Source organism: Osmerus eperlanus, chromosome 1, assembly GCF_963692335.1.
Source record: "Osmerus eperlanus chromosome 1, fOsmEpe2.1, whole genome shotgun sequence".
Classification (NCBI taxonomy): Eukaryota; Metazoa; Chordata; class Actinopteri; order Osmeriformes; family Osmeridae; genus Osmerus; species Osmerus eperlanus.
In genome coordinates this window covers 12,267,088-12,287,320 of record NC_085018.1, presented here as the reverse complement: position 1 = coordinate 12,287,320, position 20,233 = coordinate 12,267,088, and the positions used below count along the sequence as shown (strand labels likewise).

Sequence of the window (20,233 nt, the reverse complement as noted above, 5' to 3'; positions counted from 1 at the left end):
CACATTGTGTCATCATAGCTCCACCCTCTCTGTTCACTCGAGAGATTAGAGTCCACTCTGATCCTTGAAATGGAGACAAAAAACGGATGTATTTATTTTAATAAGTGTAGACCTATGTTCTTTCTAATGTGAGTATTTTGAGTTCTGCAGGCATGAAGCAGTCTCTGTACAGTTGTCACATGGTCACATGCCTAGCTTGAGAACCTCCCCGTTAAAGTTATGTTGACTGGTATTACTTAATGTATACCCACTATTTGCATAACACCAGCGTATCACTATAACGGCCCCTTTAAATATCTTGTTACACTTATCTCCCCCTGCAATTTGTGTATATACGTCATCATAACTGATCACAGAAGTTCCCTTATCTGGCCTCTCTGTTTACAAATTCGTCCCGTGACAAATGTTATACTAAGGTGACATCAAGCTCATTGTTTGCATATACTAGTGCTATATTTGAAGTCATTCGCTGGTTAATGCTATGTTGTATGTTCATAAGATCCTAGTATTAGTTTACAACTAGTAGCTATAGCTAACATTTTTTGAATATTTCACAGCTGCACTTTTTCAGTAAAATTCACTGTTTTCAGGTTACGTTATAAGCGAGGTAGCTGGCTATTGTAGCTAAATATTTTTAACTGTTTTGACAGGCTTGCATTATAAACGTTTTACGGTCAAGACGTCAAGGATCACTATTATTTTGAACGGTCACCCGCGAGCCATCTTCAACTCATCTCTGAGTCTTGGATCATCATCAACAATGGCAGGAGGTAAGTTGACAGCACAGCTAGCTAACTGAGTTAGCTTTGTTGTTTCGCCACTTGAAGTGAACTTTAACTAGGCAGTCCAGTTAATCTCGGGCTTACACATGGTAACAGTTAGCTAACATTACATTAACCCATAAAACCCCACAGAGGAGGCACTGGTAAACTATCTTCTTGAAAAAAATGTTTTTTGTGTTGTCAACTATCCAAAAGTGAAGCGTATGGTAAATTCTGTGCGTCAAGTTGTTGACACTTGGTGCGAGGTGGATAGTCTGCTGCCATACAGCATCCACTTGTTGGCAAATCGAAATTATGTAAACAGAAAATAATAAATAGTAAGTTAGTTGGCACACAAAGTATTTATTTAATGTTTAAGGCATTTTAATTAAGTAAAAACATATATTATGATAAATGATAGATAACATTCGCCAGTTAAATAGTTGTCACTGCTACTTTCGGTATGGTCATAGGCGATTTTACTGCGGGTGCATCCCCTACTGTTGGGATGAAAACATATACATTTTCAAATTAATGTAAAAAAAAAAACGATTACATGTTTTTAGAAAATGTTTAAGTGATGTCAGAGTTGTTTGTTTTATCATGGTTTGTTGTACTCTAATGATTAATTTGAAATGTTAAGATTTAGTATTCATTTTGAGCATGTTTTCGTAAGCAAAAATAAATCCCTACACTTTGCACCACCAGTTTTGAAACATAGAATCGCCTATGAGTATGGTTATGCAGTCTTAATAACGTTTTCTAAAAAGTTTCGCGAAAATTGTGATGTTCAGCAATACCACAAACCACTTTTGATTAGTCCAATAAAGACTACATTCAAATGACTATAAATAACATAATAGTGACATAATAGAACTCTTGTCAGCCCTATGAACTACTTCCGTCTACAGCTACAGTTCAAGATTTTTGGCGTGCGACGCTTTACTGACAACAAAACTGTGTTTTAGATTACATGTGTTGTTTTGTTATTGACCCCAGTAGCAGAAACACACGTTGAAAAACAACAGTGTAACATTGAAAGGTAGCCCAAATCTTTCCAGGCAGATGGTGAAATCCTTAGCTGACATTTTGTGTCTTTGTGTTTGTGTGTCATCTGATCATCTCAAGGCTGATATATATAATTTAGCTATCTCCATAAAAGGATAATAAGTAGCCTGTCCTTCTAACTTCTTTTGGGGAAGCGGGGGTAAGTAGTTGCCCTTGGGTCATTTTATATTGATGAAGTTTGTGAAGTATGACCATACAAGGTGTGTGGAGCTGGCAGAGGTTGCTGGGGGCGTAAGTGAACGTTTTGGGTTTGTGGCTTGTCTCTGCCAGCAACTCAGAGCTTTCTCAGAACCAGTCATCAGTCTACAGTACAGGAGTCTGTTGTTTAGTGAAAGGTTGAGCAGGCAGGCAAGCCAAAAGCTTGACCAGTAGGGACGTAAACAGAAGCAGAACGAGCAGCCAGCTGAAGGACAGTCTCATCTCAACTGTCCCTTCCACCTCTGGGTAAGGCATGGATGTACGGTCTGGGTTCGGGGGGGATTGGTGCGCTTTTTCTCTCTGAAAAAAGTAGTCCTTTGTTTTCTAGCTGTGCTACACCTCGGGGAGGGGGGTTGGGGGGGGGGGGGTTTGCTCAAAGAACTGGGTCAGATTTATTGGAATGTTGCAGACATCCTGTAGGCTAGTTGTAGGCTACAGTGTACACGCTCTGTTAACAGAGGCAGAACAGTGAGAGTAACATGAAGTCTTGATTTGATTGCTTTGACGTTCTGTTTATGAATTAGGCTATTAGGCTAAAGTCGAACAAATCGCATCAACAGCGTGATCATGTTTTAGTCATGATGAACGCGAGTGCACTTTCTGAAGAACGGCTGGTCTTTGGTAAACTAACGACTTCTTACCACTAGATGGGGATCTTTTTTCGCAGTTCTCCTAGAACCTCTCAAGGAGACGTTCATTGAAGTCACTACAGTGCAATCCACCAAAACATTTGTTTACACTGTAAAAGACAGTAGAGGTTTCATTTGTATCTATGTAGCTTTGGTAGTAGGCCTGAGCTTATATTCCAGGAACGTGGCAGCGATGTAGCTTAATCACAGCAGACACACTGTCAATTTGGCATTACTTACTCAATGCTCAACTTCTAAACTTCTCAAAAGCAGTTACCCGGCATCATTTCCCCATGTTGCCAAGTTACGCCTTCTTGTTCCCAGCTGGAAACGTGTGGCAGACGTGACTGATGAAAGGTCCCGGGGGTTAGCCTATGCTCTGGCACAGCAGGGCTGTCCTAGGTGAGACTAATTGCTTATAGGTCAGCTCACTGGGCTGGGATCTGGCACCAGATGAAATCAGAGTTTTGACATGAGAGGAAGTTGGAACATGGAGAGCATCGTGAGCCAGCCTGCAGGGATATCTGGCTTTTTGCAGCGATGTCACACCTTATTTATAAGCTGTAATGTCAGCCATTGAGAATTTCATCCACCCCTCTTAACACTGGCCGGACCTGCCTGCCTGCCTGTCTCCCCTCAGAGAGGTTTTCCATAAAGGCAGTTGGGGGTAAGTGACTTGTCTGCTGGGAGCTACACTTCTCCACGGCAAACTCTGTCCGTTTTTCTCCATTTCTCGTGGCTCGTAGCTGCGTCCTCCATCTTGCGTCTTTGATTTCTGTTATTGGTTTCTATTTGAAGGCGAGTGGGAAGGTTTGATCCGTCCGTCGTGGCCTAATCAGCTCTGTGTTCGTCCGTGGCCAGCCTGAAGTGCTGTGGGATCTCCTAGCAAGCCTCTGCCGGCTGTCTTGCTGGTTGCAGACTCTGGACTGCAATGCCCTCCTCCTCCTCCGTCCTCACCCGGCTCCGGATTGGCTCGCGGGCCCTCGTTCCGCGGTTGCTGGGGCAACCGTGGAAGACGCGGCCCAGCGTGACAGGGGAGGGTCCTGGGCTGTCAGGAGTCCCACCACCACGCAGCCTGCCTGCCTGTGACCTGGGGAGGGGGAGGGGCCTGAGCCAGCAGCCCTGCAGAGGGACTTCCTCCACAGGCCCACCCCGGGCCCTGCCACCCCACTGCAGCCACAGTCCCGCTGCTGGGAGCATCTCTCTTAGCGCTGTCATCAGACCAGCTGCTTCTCTCTGCCTCTGCCGGCTTTTCTGCACCTCTGAGTCACTCTGCTCCGGCCGTCGTAGGAGCACAGGCAGCACGATGTCCTCCTCCTCCTCCACCACCACCGCAGGCGAAGGCAGGGGGAAGCCCAAGCCCAGTTCCCCGCTACGCAAGAGGGGGAGCCTGCAGAGCACCACTAGCCCTGGTGAGTGGAAGGGTGGGGGTGCTGGGAGGAGGGGGATGGGGGTTACCCCAGTGAGGGGAAAGGGAGGAGTGGGATGGGGAGGAGAGGAATCGCGTGTGGATGCTGAGATGATGGAATGAACAGATTCTTCTTGGTACAGAAAAATGTGAAGGAACTGTAGATGGAGGAAAAGAATTTAAAAAAAGGAAGGATGTTATATTAAGTCTTGCGACAATGTTGTTACAGATTTAATGACTGTCGGGGTTAGGGTTTCCACCCTTTGATGCACCTGGGGGGTTGTGTAACATAGCATTTCTCACTAGCATTTCTCACACAAAAAACACATTTATTCCTCTTTAAAATCCACTACAGTAAACCATTATGCTGCTTAAGTGTACATTGGATTTTCTAACTGCCGTCTTGTCCGTGGTGCTAGGACGGGCTGGAGGAGCAGTGTGGGGTAATAATGTGACTGAATAATGCAGGGTGCCTGTGTCTCCTTGCCTCTCCGTTGAGGAGTGCAGGGCTGCATGCTGATGATGAAGCCAGCATCTTGTGATGGAGAGGTTATGCTTGCAGTGAAGGTGCTAAGTTGCGAGCAACGCTGAAACCATAAGGTCCTGGTGAAATAGCTCATTTTCTGGCCGCGTATTAGCACAGTTGTCTATAATATGTTTTTCAAATGTTCCGGAAGAGTCGTAAGTTTTGATATTAATATGAATGGCCACATTGTTTTGTGAATTGTTTTTGGCCAGCGCCAACTATTGTCATGTGATGACGGTGGGACTGTGGTGTTTTTGCAGGGGGGCCCCTCGTGTTCCCAATCACTCGCCCCTCACCGTCACAATGCCTGTTATCTTAGCTGGCTGGTGGGGATTCTACATTCTACATGGGGTAACAACAACTGTTGTAATAGTTTATCAGTCTACGGCTTCAGGTTTACATAGGAAGAGACAGTCTTCTTCATGGGAATCGGGCATATTCGGTTCCACGCTCCTCAAACAGAATGTCACTGGGAGGTCTCCTTGAGTAGCTTCACTAGCAGGTGCAGTACCGGTGCAGCTCATACTGGCACTGTTAGCATAGTGAAGCCATATTCAGGAAACATCAATATCCTCCATGAGAGAATCAATGCAGCACACAGCATGCAGAGTCTGGTTACTAACTGAGCTAGTGGCCCTTCTCCTTACTGCCCTTCCTGGTTACAGACAGTAATTAGCACTATGCTTGAGTCAATGCCAATTTGAATTGTGCTGCCTACTGAGCTGTTAGTCTGACAAACGGTGTAGCCTAGTACGTACTTATTAGAAATGGAAGCATCCTGTTTTCCCCAGTCTGTTTTGTTTCAGTTCAATTCAATTCACGTTGTTGATCCAGAAGAGAATGTAAGGTTTGAGTACCAAGTGACAGCCACAGCTGTCCAACTTCTCTGCCTCTGACAGTAGTGACGGCCTGGTGTCGGAACACACACACAGTGGTTACAGTAGTGACGGCCTGGTGACCAGAGCCCAGCGTCCAGAGTGCAGCATCACACAGCTGAACTGCATGAATGTTGGATGACGGGACACAGGGTGGAAAGCAGCAGATCACAGAGAGAGAAAGTGAGAGAGAGCGAGAGAGAGTGAGAGAGAATAGCTCATAGACCGAGGCTGTGGTAGTATGTGTACTGAGGCAGCCTGTGCATATCTCTCTCTTTCTCTTGCTCTCTCTCTTTGGCCCTCTGCTGCAGTAATAAATAACTTAGAGCTCTCTCTCCTCCAGTGCAGTCATTGAAGTCCCCTCAATTAGATGCTCGGCTGAGCCCACAGCTGAAAACGTGAGGTGGGGGAAGGGAGCTGCCATGCTGCACTGCCATGGCTGTGAGGGAGAAGGAGGTGACACGGCCAAACTGGGCCTTTTGAAGAAAAAGAAAAATAATGACCCAGGTGATGTAATAACATTGCATAACGCCAGTTTTGGCATGTGGCTTTTCAAAAAGATGGACGCACACACATATACACACACACAGCACCTCCAACGATTCCAAATGTCAGATGACCGCTGGGGTGTTAAGTACGTGCCGCAGAGCGTGGAGTGGTTGTGGAGTGGATAACTGAAAGTAGTGGAGAATGCATGCTGTGCAATGGGGACATCTCCATTTTATTATTATTATTATCTTCTATTATTATTTTTCTTTTGGTAGCTGAGCCTCTACCCTGGTGGTACCCTCTGGGGCCTGGTTTCCTGCTTCCCCTCTTCCACCAGTGTGTACCGGGGGCTAGTGCCGGTTGGGAGTTGGTAGCACAGCCACAGTTGAGGCAGCTCTCCTCACCCCCGGGCAGCACCAGACCACAGGAGGAGAGGGGATCGTCTCCTCTGCTGCATATATGCCAGATATGCTGTGATTTATAGGAGCTCTTCTGTCGCCCAGAGGGATGGAGGGGAAGCCCTTGTGTACTAGGATGTACGTCCCTGTGCAGGCTGGCATGGTGAAGCGGTCGCACCTCCGCTTCACGGCTGCTTCCTCTCGGAATACGCTTCGAACCACCCGTCTGTATGACAGGATTCAGTCATATTCAACGGTAGGAATAGTCGAATGACTTTGGCCTGAGCTGTTTTCTATGTCGTTTGCATGTCCCTGTCAAACAGACAGGCTGTTGAAAGAACAGAGGGATGAAGGGAAAAGGTCTTTTTAATCTGGGCCTAATGTCATTTGCAGCAGAGTAGCTGCAAATGACAAAAAACGCTCAGAGCAATCGCTCAAAAAACGCTGCGGCTCAAAGGTGAACCCCTTTTACTCTATCTGTTTTCCATTAGAGCTCTGATATCCCCTAGTCAGGTCACAAGGTGTGTTCCTGATAATATGCTTGCTCATCATCCTCTCTGACCCAGCCCCGGGCTGGCCCCCTTCTGTCCCAGTCTCTCGAAGCTGCCTCCGGGTAGCGTGCTGTCGCAGGCGATAGAGGAACAGGACTGTGGCTCTGTCAGCAGACAGACTTTGTACTGTGTGGAGGGCGGGGCCCCTCTCCCATATCTCTGCTATCTCAGTGGGTGACAGGAACCTGAGGTCGTCCTGGATACTGTAGGAGGGGCCCCTTTCCCATGGAGCTTACGGCCTGGCCCTTTGGCCCTAGAGTGGGTATGTGTGTGTGTGTGTGTGTGTGTGTGTGTGTGTGTGTGTGTGTGTGTGTGTGTGTGTGTGTGTGTGTGTGTGTGTGTGTGTGTGTGGGTGTGTGTGGGTGGGTGTGTGTGTGTGTGCGTGTAGGTGGGTGTGCACTCTGTGTGTGACCTTTTGGTAATGTGTCGTACAGTACTGACTCACATTGCCACAGAGAGGAACCGGTAGACAGGAGCAGTTCTAGTTTGTGCTCTAGTTTGTAACAGGCTGTTTTGTCGCGTTAATACTGACAAAGTACACTGAACTCACAGTTGGGACAGTGCTGTCGGCAGTTGCATCCACAGACAAGGTAGGACATCCATCGTACTCATTACACCCAGATTGCATAGAGAGTAGAATGGTTATGTAACTGAAGCTGGCGATGGAAAAAGGATCTTCTCTCCCACTAATGACCCTGTCATCCCAAACCTGCTGGGGGCTTAGTCCAGGTGTTTTCTGTTCCATGCCATTCCTCTGCCAGGGCTCGGGTGTGAAGGCCAGCAGCTGCAGTTCTCTCTTTTGCCCACTAGAGGAGACACTTTGCTCAGTAAAAAGTACAGTACTGCGTTACCTCACCCTGTCTTTTTTAAACAGCCGACTAAAACCTCTGTATGTTCCAAAGTTCAGATGGAAAATTCCAGGGCTCTCACTTACTAGGAATAGTGGCTGTCGGGGTAAAGTGAATAGTGTCTTCCTGGATGGTTATAACAGGAACAGGGGATTCTGGGTGACCCAATAACAGAGCCCCCCGATGGCTAACGACTAACAACTGTGGCAGGTGGGATTGTTGCCGGGGGTAACCAGATAGCCGGGAGAGCCTCCACCTTCAGCCTTTGTAGTTAACGGCAAATAATCCACCTACAGGCGCACACGCACTAAACACATGCTCACACGCAATATACACACAACACACACACACAACCAGGCTCAACACAGCAGGGATGGCCATTTGAAAAGGAATCTCCGTCCAACTGGGGAGACGCAATGCAGGCTGACAGACAATATTTGTGAGCATGTTGATGATGGGTTATATTTCATGGCTGCGGTACAGTTAAGCATGCTGCCCGCCCCATCCTGGGCTGTAGCAATGGGGACTGATGAGGATTCATTTCAGTCTAATCCCATTCATTTGACTGTCTCTAAATCTCTGTCAGCAGGTAGTTGGGTTCTGTGATCTTTGATTGACAGTGGGCAAATCCCCTCCGACAGAACTGGTCTACGGGTTGTCCATGTGATAAAGCTGACTTGTAGCAGCACACATACTCACACACCTTTACGGATCATTCCTTACCACCTCATTCTCTGTGTCTCTCTCTCTCTCTCTCACACACACACACGGTCACACACACGGTCACACACACGGTCACACACACAGCCTACTCACACAGGTGTGGAATATCATAGTTTACTGTTCCTAGGCCTCCTCGCTGGGTAAACTGAACATTCCTACAAGGGCAGCTGTGGTCAGGGTCATATATCAGCCATGGCCTCTCTCAGTATCTAATAGAAACATTGATGTGTTTTGGAATGATAATTACCTTCCTTCCCGTGTGTGTGTGTGTGTGTGTGCTGGCAAGTCTATGCCAGCTTAACGCACCCTCTAAATCAGTTCCCACCGTGACCAAGGAGACAGAGCTTCCCTATAAACACCATCCATCACAGGAGAAAGCCGTGCGTCTGTGTGTGCGTGCGTCTGTGTCTGTGTGTGTGTGCATGGGTGGGTGTGACAGCGGCGGAGGTCACGGGACACCACCTCTGGTGAAGGTGTTTACAGCTTGTCTCTTTGATCTGAGCGCTCCGCCCTCCAGGGGAAGGAGGACTGTGGACATGTTAACTTCTAGGTGACTGAGGCACACTCCGTGTTCACAGGAGGGGCAGGGGTGTGTGTGTGGGGGGGGGGGTGTTGTTGTGACTGACAGTAGGTGCAAAGTGACACTACGTTTCCACTTAGCTATGTTCCGATACGAGGAGAGCCGGGTTGACAGGCAGACAGGAGAGGAGGGCCCTCCTCTTCCTCCGCCAGGCCCGGGCAGCGTACGGGTCCACTGTTACTTCGGAGCAACTCACTGCCTGGAGCCTTGCCATGTGCATGTTTAGTGCCTTTCCCTCGCCATGCAATTCCACCCAACAGATTGCAAAGCGAGTGAGGCTGGTGAAGTCACAACGACATGTATGCTAACCGTGTAGCGTGTTTTAAAGTGGAGGGAGCAGCCTGAGGGGAGATAGAGGGGGGGACCTGCAGTGTGTGTGTGTGTTTGTGTGTGTGTGTGTGTGTGTGCAAGTGTTTTGCTGTGTGTAGGCTGAGGTGTGACAGTCAGAAAGCACAGGGAATACTAGCTGTTTTGAGAAGCCACTCTGAGCCCGGCTCCCAGAGAGATACAGAAATACCTTCACAACCAGTATGTCTGAAGTTGGCTTTCTCTTGAGAATACTGAACCTTTATTGGCATAATCAAATAGTTGTTTTTCAGTCAACACCCAAATGTTGAGGGGTTCCACCAACATCATCTAGAACCCCACCCAAAACAAATGAATCCCATGCATTGCATATTGTGGTCAGCCATCATTATAACAGTCGTTGTTACATTTTATCAACATAATTATTTCATTTAAAAATGCTATTTGAAACATGGGTAAACATTTGAATATTTGAGGGTGAGAACCCCAGTGCTTTCAGCAATCTTTGAAGAACTCTTTCTTCAAAAAGGATTCTTCGGATGAAAAGGATTCCTAATGTAACTTAGTCTTACAAAGAACCCTTGAAGAACTTGTCTCTTCAAAAAAATGTTTTTTTTCAGAAGCAAATGGTTCTGGTTAGAACCTCAGCCCTTCAAGAAGAACCTTTTTGGAACCCTCATGTCTAAGAGTGTACATCTATAGAATATTGTGTCTGGTAAGTTGATACTGTATGTCTTAAGATAATGTACATGGCCTATTCTGGTATGAAAGGGCTTGGGGGTTAAAAACAAGCCTGTACTGGACTTTTCCCCCGCTTGTAACAGTTTGCCATTTGTGACTTACCAAAGGGCTTATTAAAACGTTTCACGTTTTCTCCTTCATTTTGACCGGTCTAACAAGTAGAGCTGTCAGCTTGCTCTGGTTTCCTAGCAGCTATAGGGGAATCCCGCTGTTAGCACTTCAAACTCAACATGATACCTCCTAGACCACAGCCCTGATAATACAGTAGATGTTCCAGAATGCTCCGGAGTCTCCCAGATCTTCCTCTCAAGAACGGAAAAGGATATCAGACAACCCTAGCGTTTAAGGAGTCTTCTTGGAAGATGACACTGCTCACAGATAATGTGTGGAGAGGAGCTTCCTTGTGAATATTTCATAGGCCTGTCTCACCTGCTGCCACCACAGCTCTGCGCAACTGCTTATCTGTTTTTGTTTCTGCTGGCTTATCAATCAGTGTCAAGAAAACCCATCTTAGAAACTCAAATCTCTATCTCGCTCTCGCTCTCTCTCTCTCTCTCTCTCTCTCTCTCTCTCTCTCTCTCTCTCTTGCTCTCTCTTTGTCTCTCTATCTGCTGCGCTGTCTCGTCCTGGTCTGTCACTCTCGTACTCTTTTCTTCGCCAAAGCCCGTTTCTGTTGTTTCCTTTCCCCCCTTTGTATTCTCACTTCCCCTTTATGTCCCTCCTCTACTCGTTCTCTCCCTCTTTGCCTCCTTCTCCTAATCCCTGATAGCCGACGTATTCACCGCTACCGTTTAACAGTTCGATCAACTCACTGCCTGTTGCCTTGCCATGTTTGTGCCTTTCCCTGTCCATGCAGTCCCGTCCAACAGATGACAAAGGAAGTCTGTGAGGCTCGTGAAGTCGCGCTGATGTAGGCTAACATCTCTACAGTACAGTGTCGTGTGTTGATCCTCGCTTTACACAGCATCCACACGGAACATGACCGTTTCCATAGACTGGCTTGTCATCCTATATATAAGTGGGTACAGCTCCGGTCCGAAAGGGCTCGGGTGTGTGTGTGTGTGTGTGTGAGAGAGAGAGAGAGAGAGAGAGAGAGAGAGAGAGAGAGAGAGAGAGAGAGAGAGAGAGAGAGAGAGAGGGATCTCTATCTTACCCCTTCACAGTTCTAATAGGACTCAACCACTGTCATGTGCATTGGAGGGCATCGTGGGAAAAGTTGAAGAGAGCAAAACTCAAGGTTTTATGTGTGTCTGTGTGTACGTGTGTATTGTGTCTGTATCTAGGTCAACTTTCCTTCCATTTTTTTCCCCTGTCAAACATCTGGCTTTGTTAGAATGAGGTTTTTCTGGTCTAGGGTCTCACAAACTGCTGGGGTAAGACCTCATAGTCTCACAAGAGTTTTGCAACTGGGCTGAGCATGGCAAGTTTGTCAAAAGAGCCCCTCAACACGGATCTATGGGAAGCCTCACTGTGCTGTCAAAGTCTTGACCCACATTTGAGTCGCCATAGTAACTTGCCGAAACCGAAAACAGTTTTCAAGTCGAGGAGGATTCCAAACTGTGAATTTTAGAAAGGCCAGTCAAGCCCGCCAGCAACAGCCTGGAGAGATGCGGCCGAGAGCTCTGTGAAGCTGCTGCTTACACCTGCTCTTTCTGTTCCCACAACATAATGACCTGCTGGGAAGAGCAGTTTAGCTGTGGTGTGTCTGCTGGTGTCTGCCTGTCTGTCTGCGGAGAAAGGAGGGTCAGTCTGTGTGTGTGTGTGTGTGTGTGTGTGTGGGTGTGTGTGTGCGTGTGCGTGCGTGCGTGTGTGTGTGTGTTTGACCGATAGTTCCTCCTTTCTACCTTTCCATGACACCTGCAGCAGGTGTAAAGGAGTGATCCAGGTCCAAGTGACAGATGAAAGAAGCCGCCCCCCCCCCCCCCCCACGCCAACCCACACACAAACACACCTCTACACTCACACACTCAGTCAGAACTGCTACACACAGAAGCCTTCACAGTTAAGGTTATTCTGGTTCAGACAAACAGCCATTCCCCCCAAATAATCAGGCAGACCGGACAGACACACACCTTGTTACCAGCTCTAATTCTTCTTTGCTGCTGTAACATGTATACCATATCTGTCTGTCTGTCTGTCTGTCTGTCTGTCTGTCTGTCTGTCTGTCTATCAGTCTGTCTGTCTGTCTATCTATCTATCTATCTATCTATCTATCTATCCTTCACGCTACACATCAACAGCATGTATGCGCTAGTGCTGTCATGAGAAGGGGGAGGGAGAGACTGAAGGGAAAGGAGGATGTGGGGGAGGGAGGGAGAGACTGAGGGAAGAAGAGGAGGAGGGGGAGGGATGGGCAGGGAGAGAGAGAGACCCAGCCTCCTCCATCCCACAGCACAATAGATCAGAGCTGTGAAGTGCTGCAGCCCCCCCCCCCCCTCCCTCCCTCCCTCCGCCCCTCCAGACTCCCTTTCTCCTCCCCCCCTTTCTGCCACGTGGTACGCTCCAATGTGGGAGGTATTTAAATGCAGGAGCCAGTAGCCTTTCGCTGTTCGTGTACAGTGAGCCGGCCCTCCTATCCAGGAAGCAGCTGGGAGAGACAGGCAGCGCTAGAGAGAGAGAGAGAGAGAGAGAGAGAGAGAGAGAGAGGCCAGGCTCGGGGAAAACACAACCGGTAGAGAGTACAGAGAAGAGGGGAGACCGTTTTCTCAGAGGACGAGAGAAAGAGAAGAGAAGGAGAGAGAGGAAAGAGAGAAGCCCAGTGCTGCCAGTTATCGGAGGGGAGAGCCTGTTTCTCCTCTCTTCTTCTGTCACTCCTTCCTTCTCTACATCCGTCGTACCGGTGGAGGTAGCGAGCAGCAACGTTGTCCCGGGGCCCCGCACGTCCCAGCAGCCCGCAGGAGCGTGCATGCGGGGCGGTCACCGTCGAGACTAAGGACAGGACAGGGAGAGAGGTACTGTACGCCGCTCTTGCAACCTGACCGCTAGGATGCTGTCTTCTCTCTCAGAGATCATTTGTCCCAGAGGAACTGTGTTGTTGTTATTACTCTGTGTGTGTGTGTGTGTGTGTGTGTGTGTGTGTGTGTGTGTGTGTGTGCATGTATGTGTGCAGAGAGCTCATTTGTGTGGTAACTAGCTTAGGTACCTGAGGGTATCCAGGCGACACGCACTGCTAGTCTGCGCAGTCTGAGGACTATTTCTGTAAGCCTGCAGAAGAGCTGGTGTGGGGTGGACCGGGAGAGGGATGAGGGGGATGTCAGGAGGATAGGGTTGAACAGAACTGCTTGAGGACGAACGGAGGTTGGAGAGAATGGAGGTTGCCTCCCAGCTCCAATGGGCCGGTCTGTCGCTAGTGTCGGCCCTGTCTCCGTTCCTCAGCTCTCTGGTGTCTCTGCAGGGAGACCAGGCCAGTCCATCACCTGGCTCTCTGGCGTTAATCAGGAGAGATGATTGGATGGAAACGGGGTAGGAACTCCTCCCGGAGCATGCTGGGATAGGATGAGATGGTGTCATGATGGGTTTCAGCCCGTAACAGGAAGTGATCCTCCGTAAGCACCCCATGTCCCTGCTCACCTGTCCCTCGCGTCAGCAGGTCACCTAGACAACAGCCCTGCAGCATCTTCAGGCTATGGCTTGACTGTGTTTCTCAGACACAGTTTAGGGTGTGCGTTTATACTGCGGGGTCTGGTAACAGACTGAGCCCCAATTCTGCCCAGCGGCTCGTGTTTGCTACCATCATGTTTTATTTTGTATAACATTCCTGCATGTTCTAAAAGGACCTGTTTAAGCAACCTGAGTATTCCAAAAATGAGGGAGATACCATGTCTGCGTCCCTGTGTGTGTACGTGTGTGTGTGCCTGCATGTATACATGCGTGAATGTGTGTGTGCGCGCGTGTGTGTGCGTCTGCATGTCAAGGTAATGCATGACAACATGCCGGTGGCGTGTGCAGAATTTAGAGCATGGCATGTCATTTGTCCAGGCATGTATCCAAGGCCTTCATCGCTGCCTTGTTGTTCTACCTGAACGGCCTTCGTCCAAGGTCTTCCTCAAGGCTCTGTGCTATCCAGGGGCTCACACAGAAACACTGTGGCAGCAGCACCGATTCAACTCTGACTCCTGAGGCCTCTCTATCATCTCTGACTCAGCCCTGACTCTCCTTACACCTCTCTATCATCTCTGACTCAACTCTGACTCCTGAGGCCTCTCTATCATCTCTGACTCAGCCCTGACTCTCCTTACACCTCTCTATCATCTCTGACTCAACTCTGACTCCTGAGGCCTCTCTATCATCTCTGACTCAGCCCTGACTCTCTCCTTACACCTCTCTATCATCTTTGACTCAGACCTGACTCTCTCCTTACACCTCTCTATCATCTTTGACTCAGACCTGACTCTCTCCTTACACCTCTCTATCATCTCTGACTCAGCCCTGACTCTCTCCTTACACCTCTATCATCTCTGACTCAGTCCTGACTCTCTCCTTACACCTCTCTATCACCTCTGACTCAACCTCTGACTCCTGAGGCCTCTCTATCATCTCTGACTCAGCCCTGACTCCGACCCATGAGGCTGCTCTATTATCCCTGACTCAGTGGTCATCTGTGAGTAGTGTTGAGAATCACACAGGCTTTTGAGACCAACTGGGTTCAAAGTACAGGTTTATTCTCATCCACTGTTGCTAAGGAATAGTGTGAAGTGTGTGTGTGTGTGTGTCATGTGTACCCTCTGGAGTGAGGAAGAAAGGTGTGCTCAGCTGTAAATAACCAGCTGTCTTGATTCTTCAATATGTCAGTGATTAGATGGAAACATCACCAGAACCCCCCCCTCACACGACGGGACTCCACACGCGCCGGCGTCACGCGGGCTCTGGGCGTCCGCCGCCCTCTCTCTGAGCTCCTGTCACGGTATCTAGGTCACCTCTGCGATGATGTCATCAAGCTGCCCCTCGGCCAGCTCTGGTGGGACACACTGGTCACTGACCTGGGTCCTCTCGCGGTACAGCGGGAGAGGAGAGAGAGAAGGAGAGGGGGAAAGAGAGATCATCAGAGAGGAGGAGAGGAGCGAGAAGGAGACTAGAGAGAGAAAGAGGTCCTGATAGAGATAGCAGGGTTTCCCGCAGCACTTTTCAGTTAAGGCGGCCGCCTAAGCAACACACGCCTGCCGCTTTAACTAGGTAGTCAAAACTTTTTATACGATATCCGCCGTTGTCCTGTTTTCTCCCTTCCATTCTAAACCGTGACCAACACCAGTCTCCCTTCTCTGCAGAACGCATCTATCGCACAAACAACCCCCCCCCCCCACCCCCCCGGTCTGACGGCAAACCCCACCCTACCACCTTAACTAAACAATTCTCTGAGGGAAACCCTGGATAGGGACATGTCACCTTGCTTGTCAGTCACAACAAGCTGAGCTGAGGAGCAGTGGAGGTCTTAGTCTTGTCGGTTGCAGGGTTAGGATCAGGGGAGAAGTACTTCATGTACTAAATGACAGGTGGAAAAAATGATGATCAAGCAGGTGGTGATGATGATGATGATGGTGATGATGAGAAAGTATGTATCGTTCTGTATGATAACATGCTCTCACCCCCCCCCCCCCTCTCTCTCCCTCGCAAACTCCCTCTGTCGGTATGTAATACCACAGCCCAATTTGCCTAGCCAATCTGAATGCCAAGATACATGGAAAACAGGAATAGCGCGAGGACCCAAAAACAAGCATGTGTACGTCTGGCCACTGTCTCGTTTTCAGGATCATTTCAGACCCAGGACGGATCCTGCACAGTAGCCCTGTGAGCGCGCGCTTGTTCTAGAAACAGGCCACCACGCGACACGTTCATTTTCATTCACAAAATAATTCAAATGATTTGTTTGTCGCCTCCAGGCTAGCTACATCTAAACGATTGTGTGTGGGTACTCTCCGCGGACATCAAAAGCCCTCGTAATTCCCCGGCCCATCATTTGATCATGTCGTAGGGCGAAACGGAGTCCACGCAGAGGCTCTCATCCATAAACATGAATGATGTAAGCTGTTGTTATGTCTCAGTGACGTACCTCTCCACAAAGTCTGGCCCGTGTACCAGGGATGTTAGACATCAGGGTCACCCTGCTCCTAATCCCCAGACAGACACTGTGTCTGCTAGCTACCGCTCATCTCCCTGGGTTTTACCAGGGACCAGGACCACACGGTCCTATTGTGGTCCACTGCCCAGTGGTTTATTCTCAGTGTTTACAGGCTGGATTGGATGGGCGTGTAGGGGCTGTGGTTGTCCCCATCCACCCCAAACACACACTCTCACACACACACTCACACACACGCACACACACACACACTGAGGTCACTGTGGCTAAATAGAGTCAGGGGAATGCTGGATTAAGGAGCATCTGTGGTGGAGAGGTTAGGGGGATTAAATGAATTCTGTACACGGGGGGGGGGTATGTGCGCATGTGTGTGTGTGTATGGGCCCATATTTCACGCGTGTGTGGATGATACTGTCCTCTCAAGGCCAGCCTGTCTGACCAGACTAGACACTGGAGACACCATAACCATAACACTGTGTTGTATCACAGAGCCCAACCCCCCCCCCCCCCCCTATCAGACTCTGTTATCTGGCCTCGGCACCCGGTCCTGCCCACGTCGGCCATGCGAAGCGGGCAGCAGGTGGCCCAGACTAATCGTCGCCCTCGCACATAAGGAGGGTCGGTAATGTCCTCGATTACACGGGAGGATGATTCGCCGAGCGTTCTCTAGACGCTGCCCCGGCGAGAGGGAGCGTTCACGCTGCGGAGCGCTTGATGTCGTGTCACGTGACCGCTTTGAGGAAGCAGGGCTCTCGCCGAGTGGAGACGGTGAGGGGAGGCGCGCCGGGCGACGGCGTCGTTCGCTGCCTCGTGTGTGGTTCCACAACACTGGGAATGAGAGTCATCGGTTTCCGACGGAAACAGGCGGGAGTGGAGGACGCGCCACTTTGTCGTGCACGGGTGTGTGTGGTGTGTGTGTGTGTGTGTGTGTGGTGTGTGTGTGTGTGTGTGTGTGTGTGTGTGGTGTGTGTGTGTGTGTGTGTGTGTGTGTGTGGTGTGTGTGTGTGTGTGTCTGTGTGTGTGCCTTTCCACTTTGGTCCTCTTCTAGCTCAATACTAAAAATGAAGGGGAACGCGAATCCAGGATGAATGAACATGTTTAGAACCCCAACCCCACCCCCCCACAACACACACGTGCACACACACGTGCACACACACACGCGCACACCCACAAAGCCTCCACTACCTGCTCACAGAGCAGGCCCGGGTCTCATTTGAACCTTGCTATCATTCCACTAAGACAGTACCGGTACTTGGAGGCCCAAATGTAAACATCATAATCCAGACTCGGACAGCGCCCGCTCTAAAAAGACTTCCTGAGCTCTGCCTCCAGTCTTAGTGTCTGGTGGATCTAACCCAGGCTGACATCCTCAATGTCTGCATTGCAGAGAGGTTGGAAGGGGCCAATGCAGCCAGAAGCTCCAATCTATTATGAATGAAAGACAGAGGCCTTAGACAGAGAGGGAGAGAGGTCTATTATGAATGAGAGACAGAGGCCTTAGACAGGGAGAGAGGGAAAGAGGTCTATTTTTGCCTAATGGTGATGTTGTATTAAAGCCAACTGATCTCTCCATAATAGAACCTCTGTTATGTTTTGATGAAGCGGAACAGGCCCTGGGGGGGAGGGTTGTGTGTGTGTGTGTGTGTGTGTGTGTGTGTGTGTGTGTGTGTGTGTGTGTGTGTGTGTGTGGTGTGTGGTGTGTGTGTGTGTGTGTGTGTGTGTGTGTGTGTGTGTGTGTGTGTGTGCCCCCAGTAGCTGGCCTGTGATCACAGCTTGTTAGAACATCAGTATGTTGAAGTGGTTATTAGATCAGTGACTGTACGGGTCTTAGAATAAGCCTCATCATGTTAATGACATTCCTCAGGTCTGTCCGAGAGGGAGTCAGACCACAGTTTTCACGTGAGGGTTTGTGTAAGTGTGTGTGTGTGTTTGGTCCTCATAGAGCTACATAAATGAATCCAAGACAGCGTGGGTGTGTATGAGTGTGTTCACTGTAGATTGGGGAGATTTGATGACCCACAGACAGGTCTGTCTCCAGAAAGACATTGCAGTTTGCTGGAGAGGGCTGGTGATGACCTCACTGGTGTAACAGCAGGACTGAATGAGCCCAGTGTGGTCGTTGTGAAGGATCAGGCTGCAGGGCTACTAAACACTGCCTGCCTGTGTGTGTGTGTGTGTGCGTGCTTGTGTGTGTGTGTGTGCGTGCGTGCGTGTGTGTGTGCGTGTGTGTGTGTACCGGTCACTCAGCATAACTGTGTGTGTGTGTGTGTGTAAGATGATAATGATGATGATCCTTTATGGCTGAAACTGATGAGGGCCTGTGGCTGTGTCGTGTATCTAGAGAGTAGTGTGAGACACATACACACACACACGTCTGTCGGTTACAGGCCTTGTCTGCACCGAAATAGTCTCAAGGGTCCCCTGCAGTGTGACTGACGCAGCAGAATTGTCTGGAACCACACACACACACACACACACACACACACATGAATGTCAGAATCAGAGTCAGCTGACAAGTTTTCATCCTGAGGCTATGAAAGCCCCCACTCACAGTCAGTGGTACAAAGAGCTCTTTGTGTTTTACCTGCTCACCCTCACACACACACACACACAGTACAAGACACCCCCGGTGGGTGAAGTGGCATTATCACTTCACCTCACACACACACTAAGCTGAGAGTTGCTACGGCAACGGGTAGCTGGCGTCCGCCTGGGTCTCGGCAGTAATGCTCCAGCGTCAGCATGTGAAAGGCCCTGGGTGTGGCAGACAGACCCAGAGCCAGGCTAGCTCCAGCCTGCAGCCAGGCACTCGCTCGCTCGCTCAGGGCTGCAATCAGCTACAGCAGCACAGGGGCTGAATAGGACTCTGTGTGGGTGGATGAGGTCAGGAGTCTAGTGAGCTCATGTTGGAGGTGCTGAAACGCTTAGGTCTGACTCTCTCTCTCTGCCTCCCTCTCTCTCTCTCTCTATCTCTCTCTCTCTCTGTGTCTCTCTCTCTCTCCCCCCTGCCTGCAGACCTGCGTGGAGCCACAGGGCCCAAGCCCCTCAAGCCCCAGCGTTCCCTCCCCGGGACCCCCGTCACCCTCAAGCACTTTGACCTGAAGACCTCCATGGACGGCAAGTACAAGGAGATCGCCGAGGTGAGTCCCCAGTGTGACACCAGCTGGCTGACGGACACGGACAGGGGTTCGGAGGAGGTTCGGCAAATTCATCGGGGCGTCCCTATTCTCGTGCGTATTCGTTAGGAGTTTACACCTGTGTGTGTGTGTGTGTGTGTGTGTGTGTGTGTGTGTAGGAGCTGTTCACTCGCAGCCTGGCGGAGAGCGAGATGCGCAGCGCTCCCTATGAGTTCCCAGAGGACAGCCCCATCGAGCAGCTGGAGGAGAGACGCCACCGTCTGGAGAGACAGATCAGCCAGGACATCAAGTGAGCAACACTCACACTGACATACACACACACTGACATACACACACTCTGACACACACACACACACTGACACACACACACACTGACATACACATTGACACACACACACTCTGACATACACACACACACACTGACATACACACACTGACATACACACACACATAGACACCCTGACAGGCCCCTAACAGACACAAGTTAAGGTTGCCCCATAAAAGTAGTCCCTGACTGCCTTGAGCCCGTCTCTCTCTCTCTCTCACTCACACACAGCTCTCTCTCTCACACACACACACAGCTCTTACACACACATACAGCTCTCTCTCTCACACACACAGCTCTCTCTCTCACACACACACACAGCGCTTACACACACACATACAGCTCTCTCTCACACACATACAGCTCTCTCTCTCTCACACACACAGCTCTCTCTCTCTCACACACACACAGCTCTCTCTCTCTCACACACACACAGCTCTCTCTCTCTCACACACACACAGCTCTCTCTCTCTCACACACACACAGCTCTCTCTCTCACATACGGTGCACGCTCAAGAGCTTCCACAGTGTCAGTTGCGAGCTAACTAACAGCAGCTAACTGGGCCAGTCAGCCCTCGGCCCAGGGTGGTCCAGACT

General features: G+C 49.7%; 1 protein-coding gene across 6 annotated transcripts in view; it reads left to right on the top strand.

The window, feature by feature from the left end:
* Positions 1 to 349: 349 nt before the first annotated feature.
* The window catches only part of LOC134019551 (AMP deaminase 2-like), a 31,793-nt gene continuing 11,909 nt past the window's right edge, over positions 350 to 20,233 (top strand). For 2 of the 6 annotated variants that reach the window (XM_062460530.1, XM_062460514.1), the window contains exons 1-4: positions 2,861 to 3,323; positions 3,455 to 4,068; positions 19,190 to 19,314; positions 19,470 to 19,600. In XM_062460530.1, the coding sequence (XP_062316514.1) occupies positions 3,588 to 4,068; positions 19,190 to 19,314; positions 19,470 to 19,600 (737 nt within the window). In that variant the 5' untranslated portion in view covers positions 2,861 to 3,323; positions 3,455 to 3,587. Of the gene's footprint in view, positions 417 to 650; positions 771 to 1,999; positions 2,274 to 2,857; positions 3,324 to 3,429; positions 4,069 to 19,189; positions 19,315 to 19,469; positions 19,601 to 20,233 lie in introns of those variants that run through there. The other 4 variants (XM_062460545.1, XM_062460538.1, XM_062460552.1 and 1 more) reach the window with 4 other exon arrangements.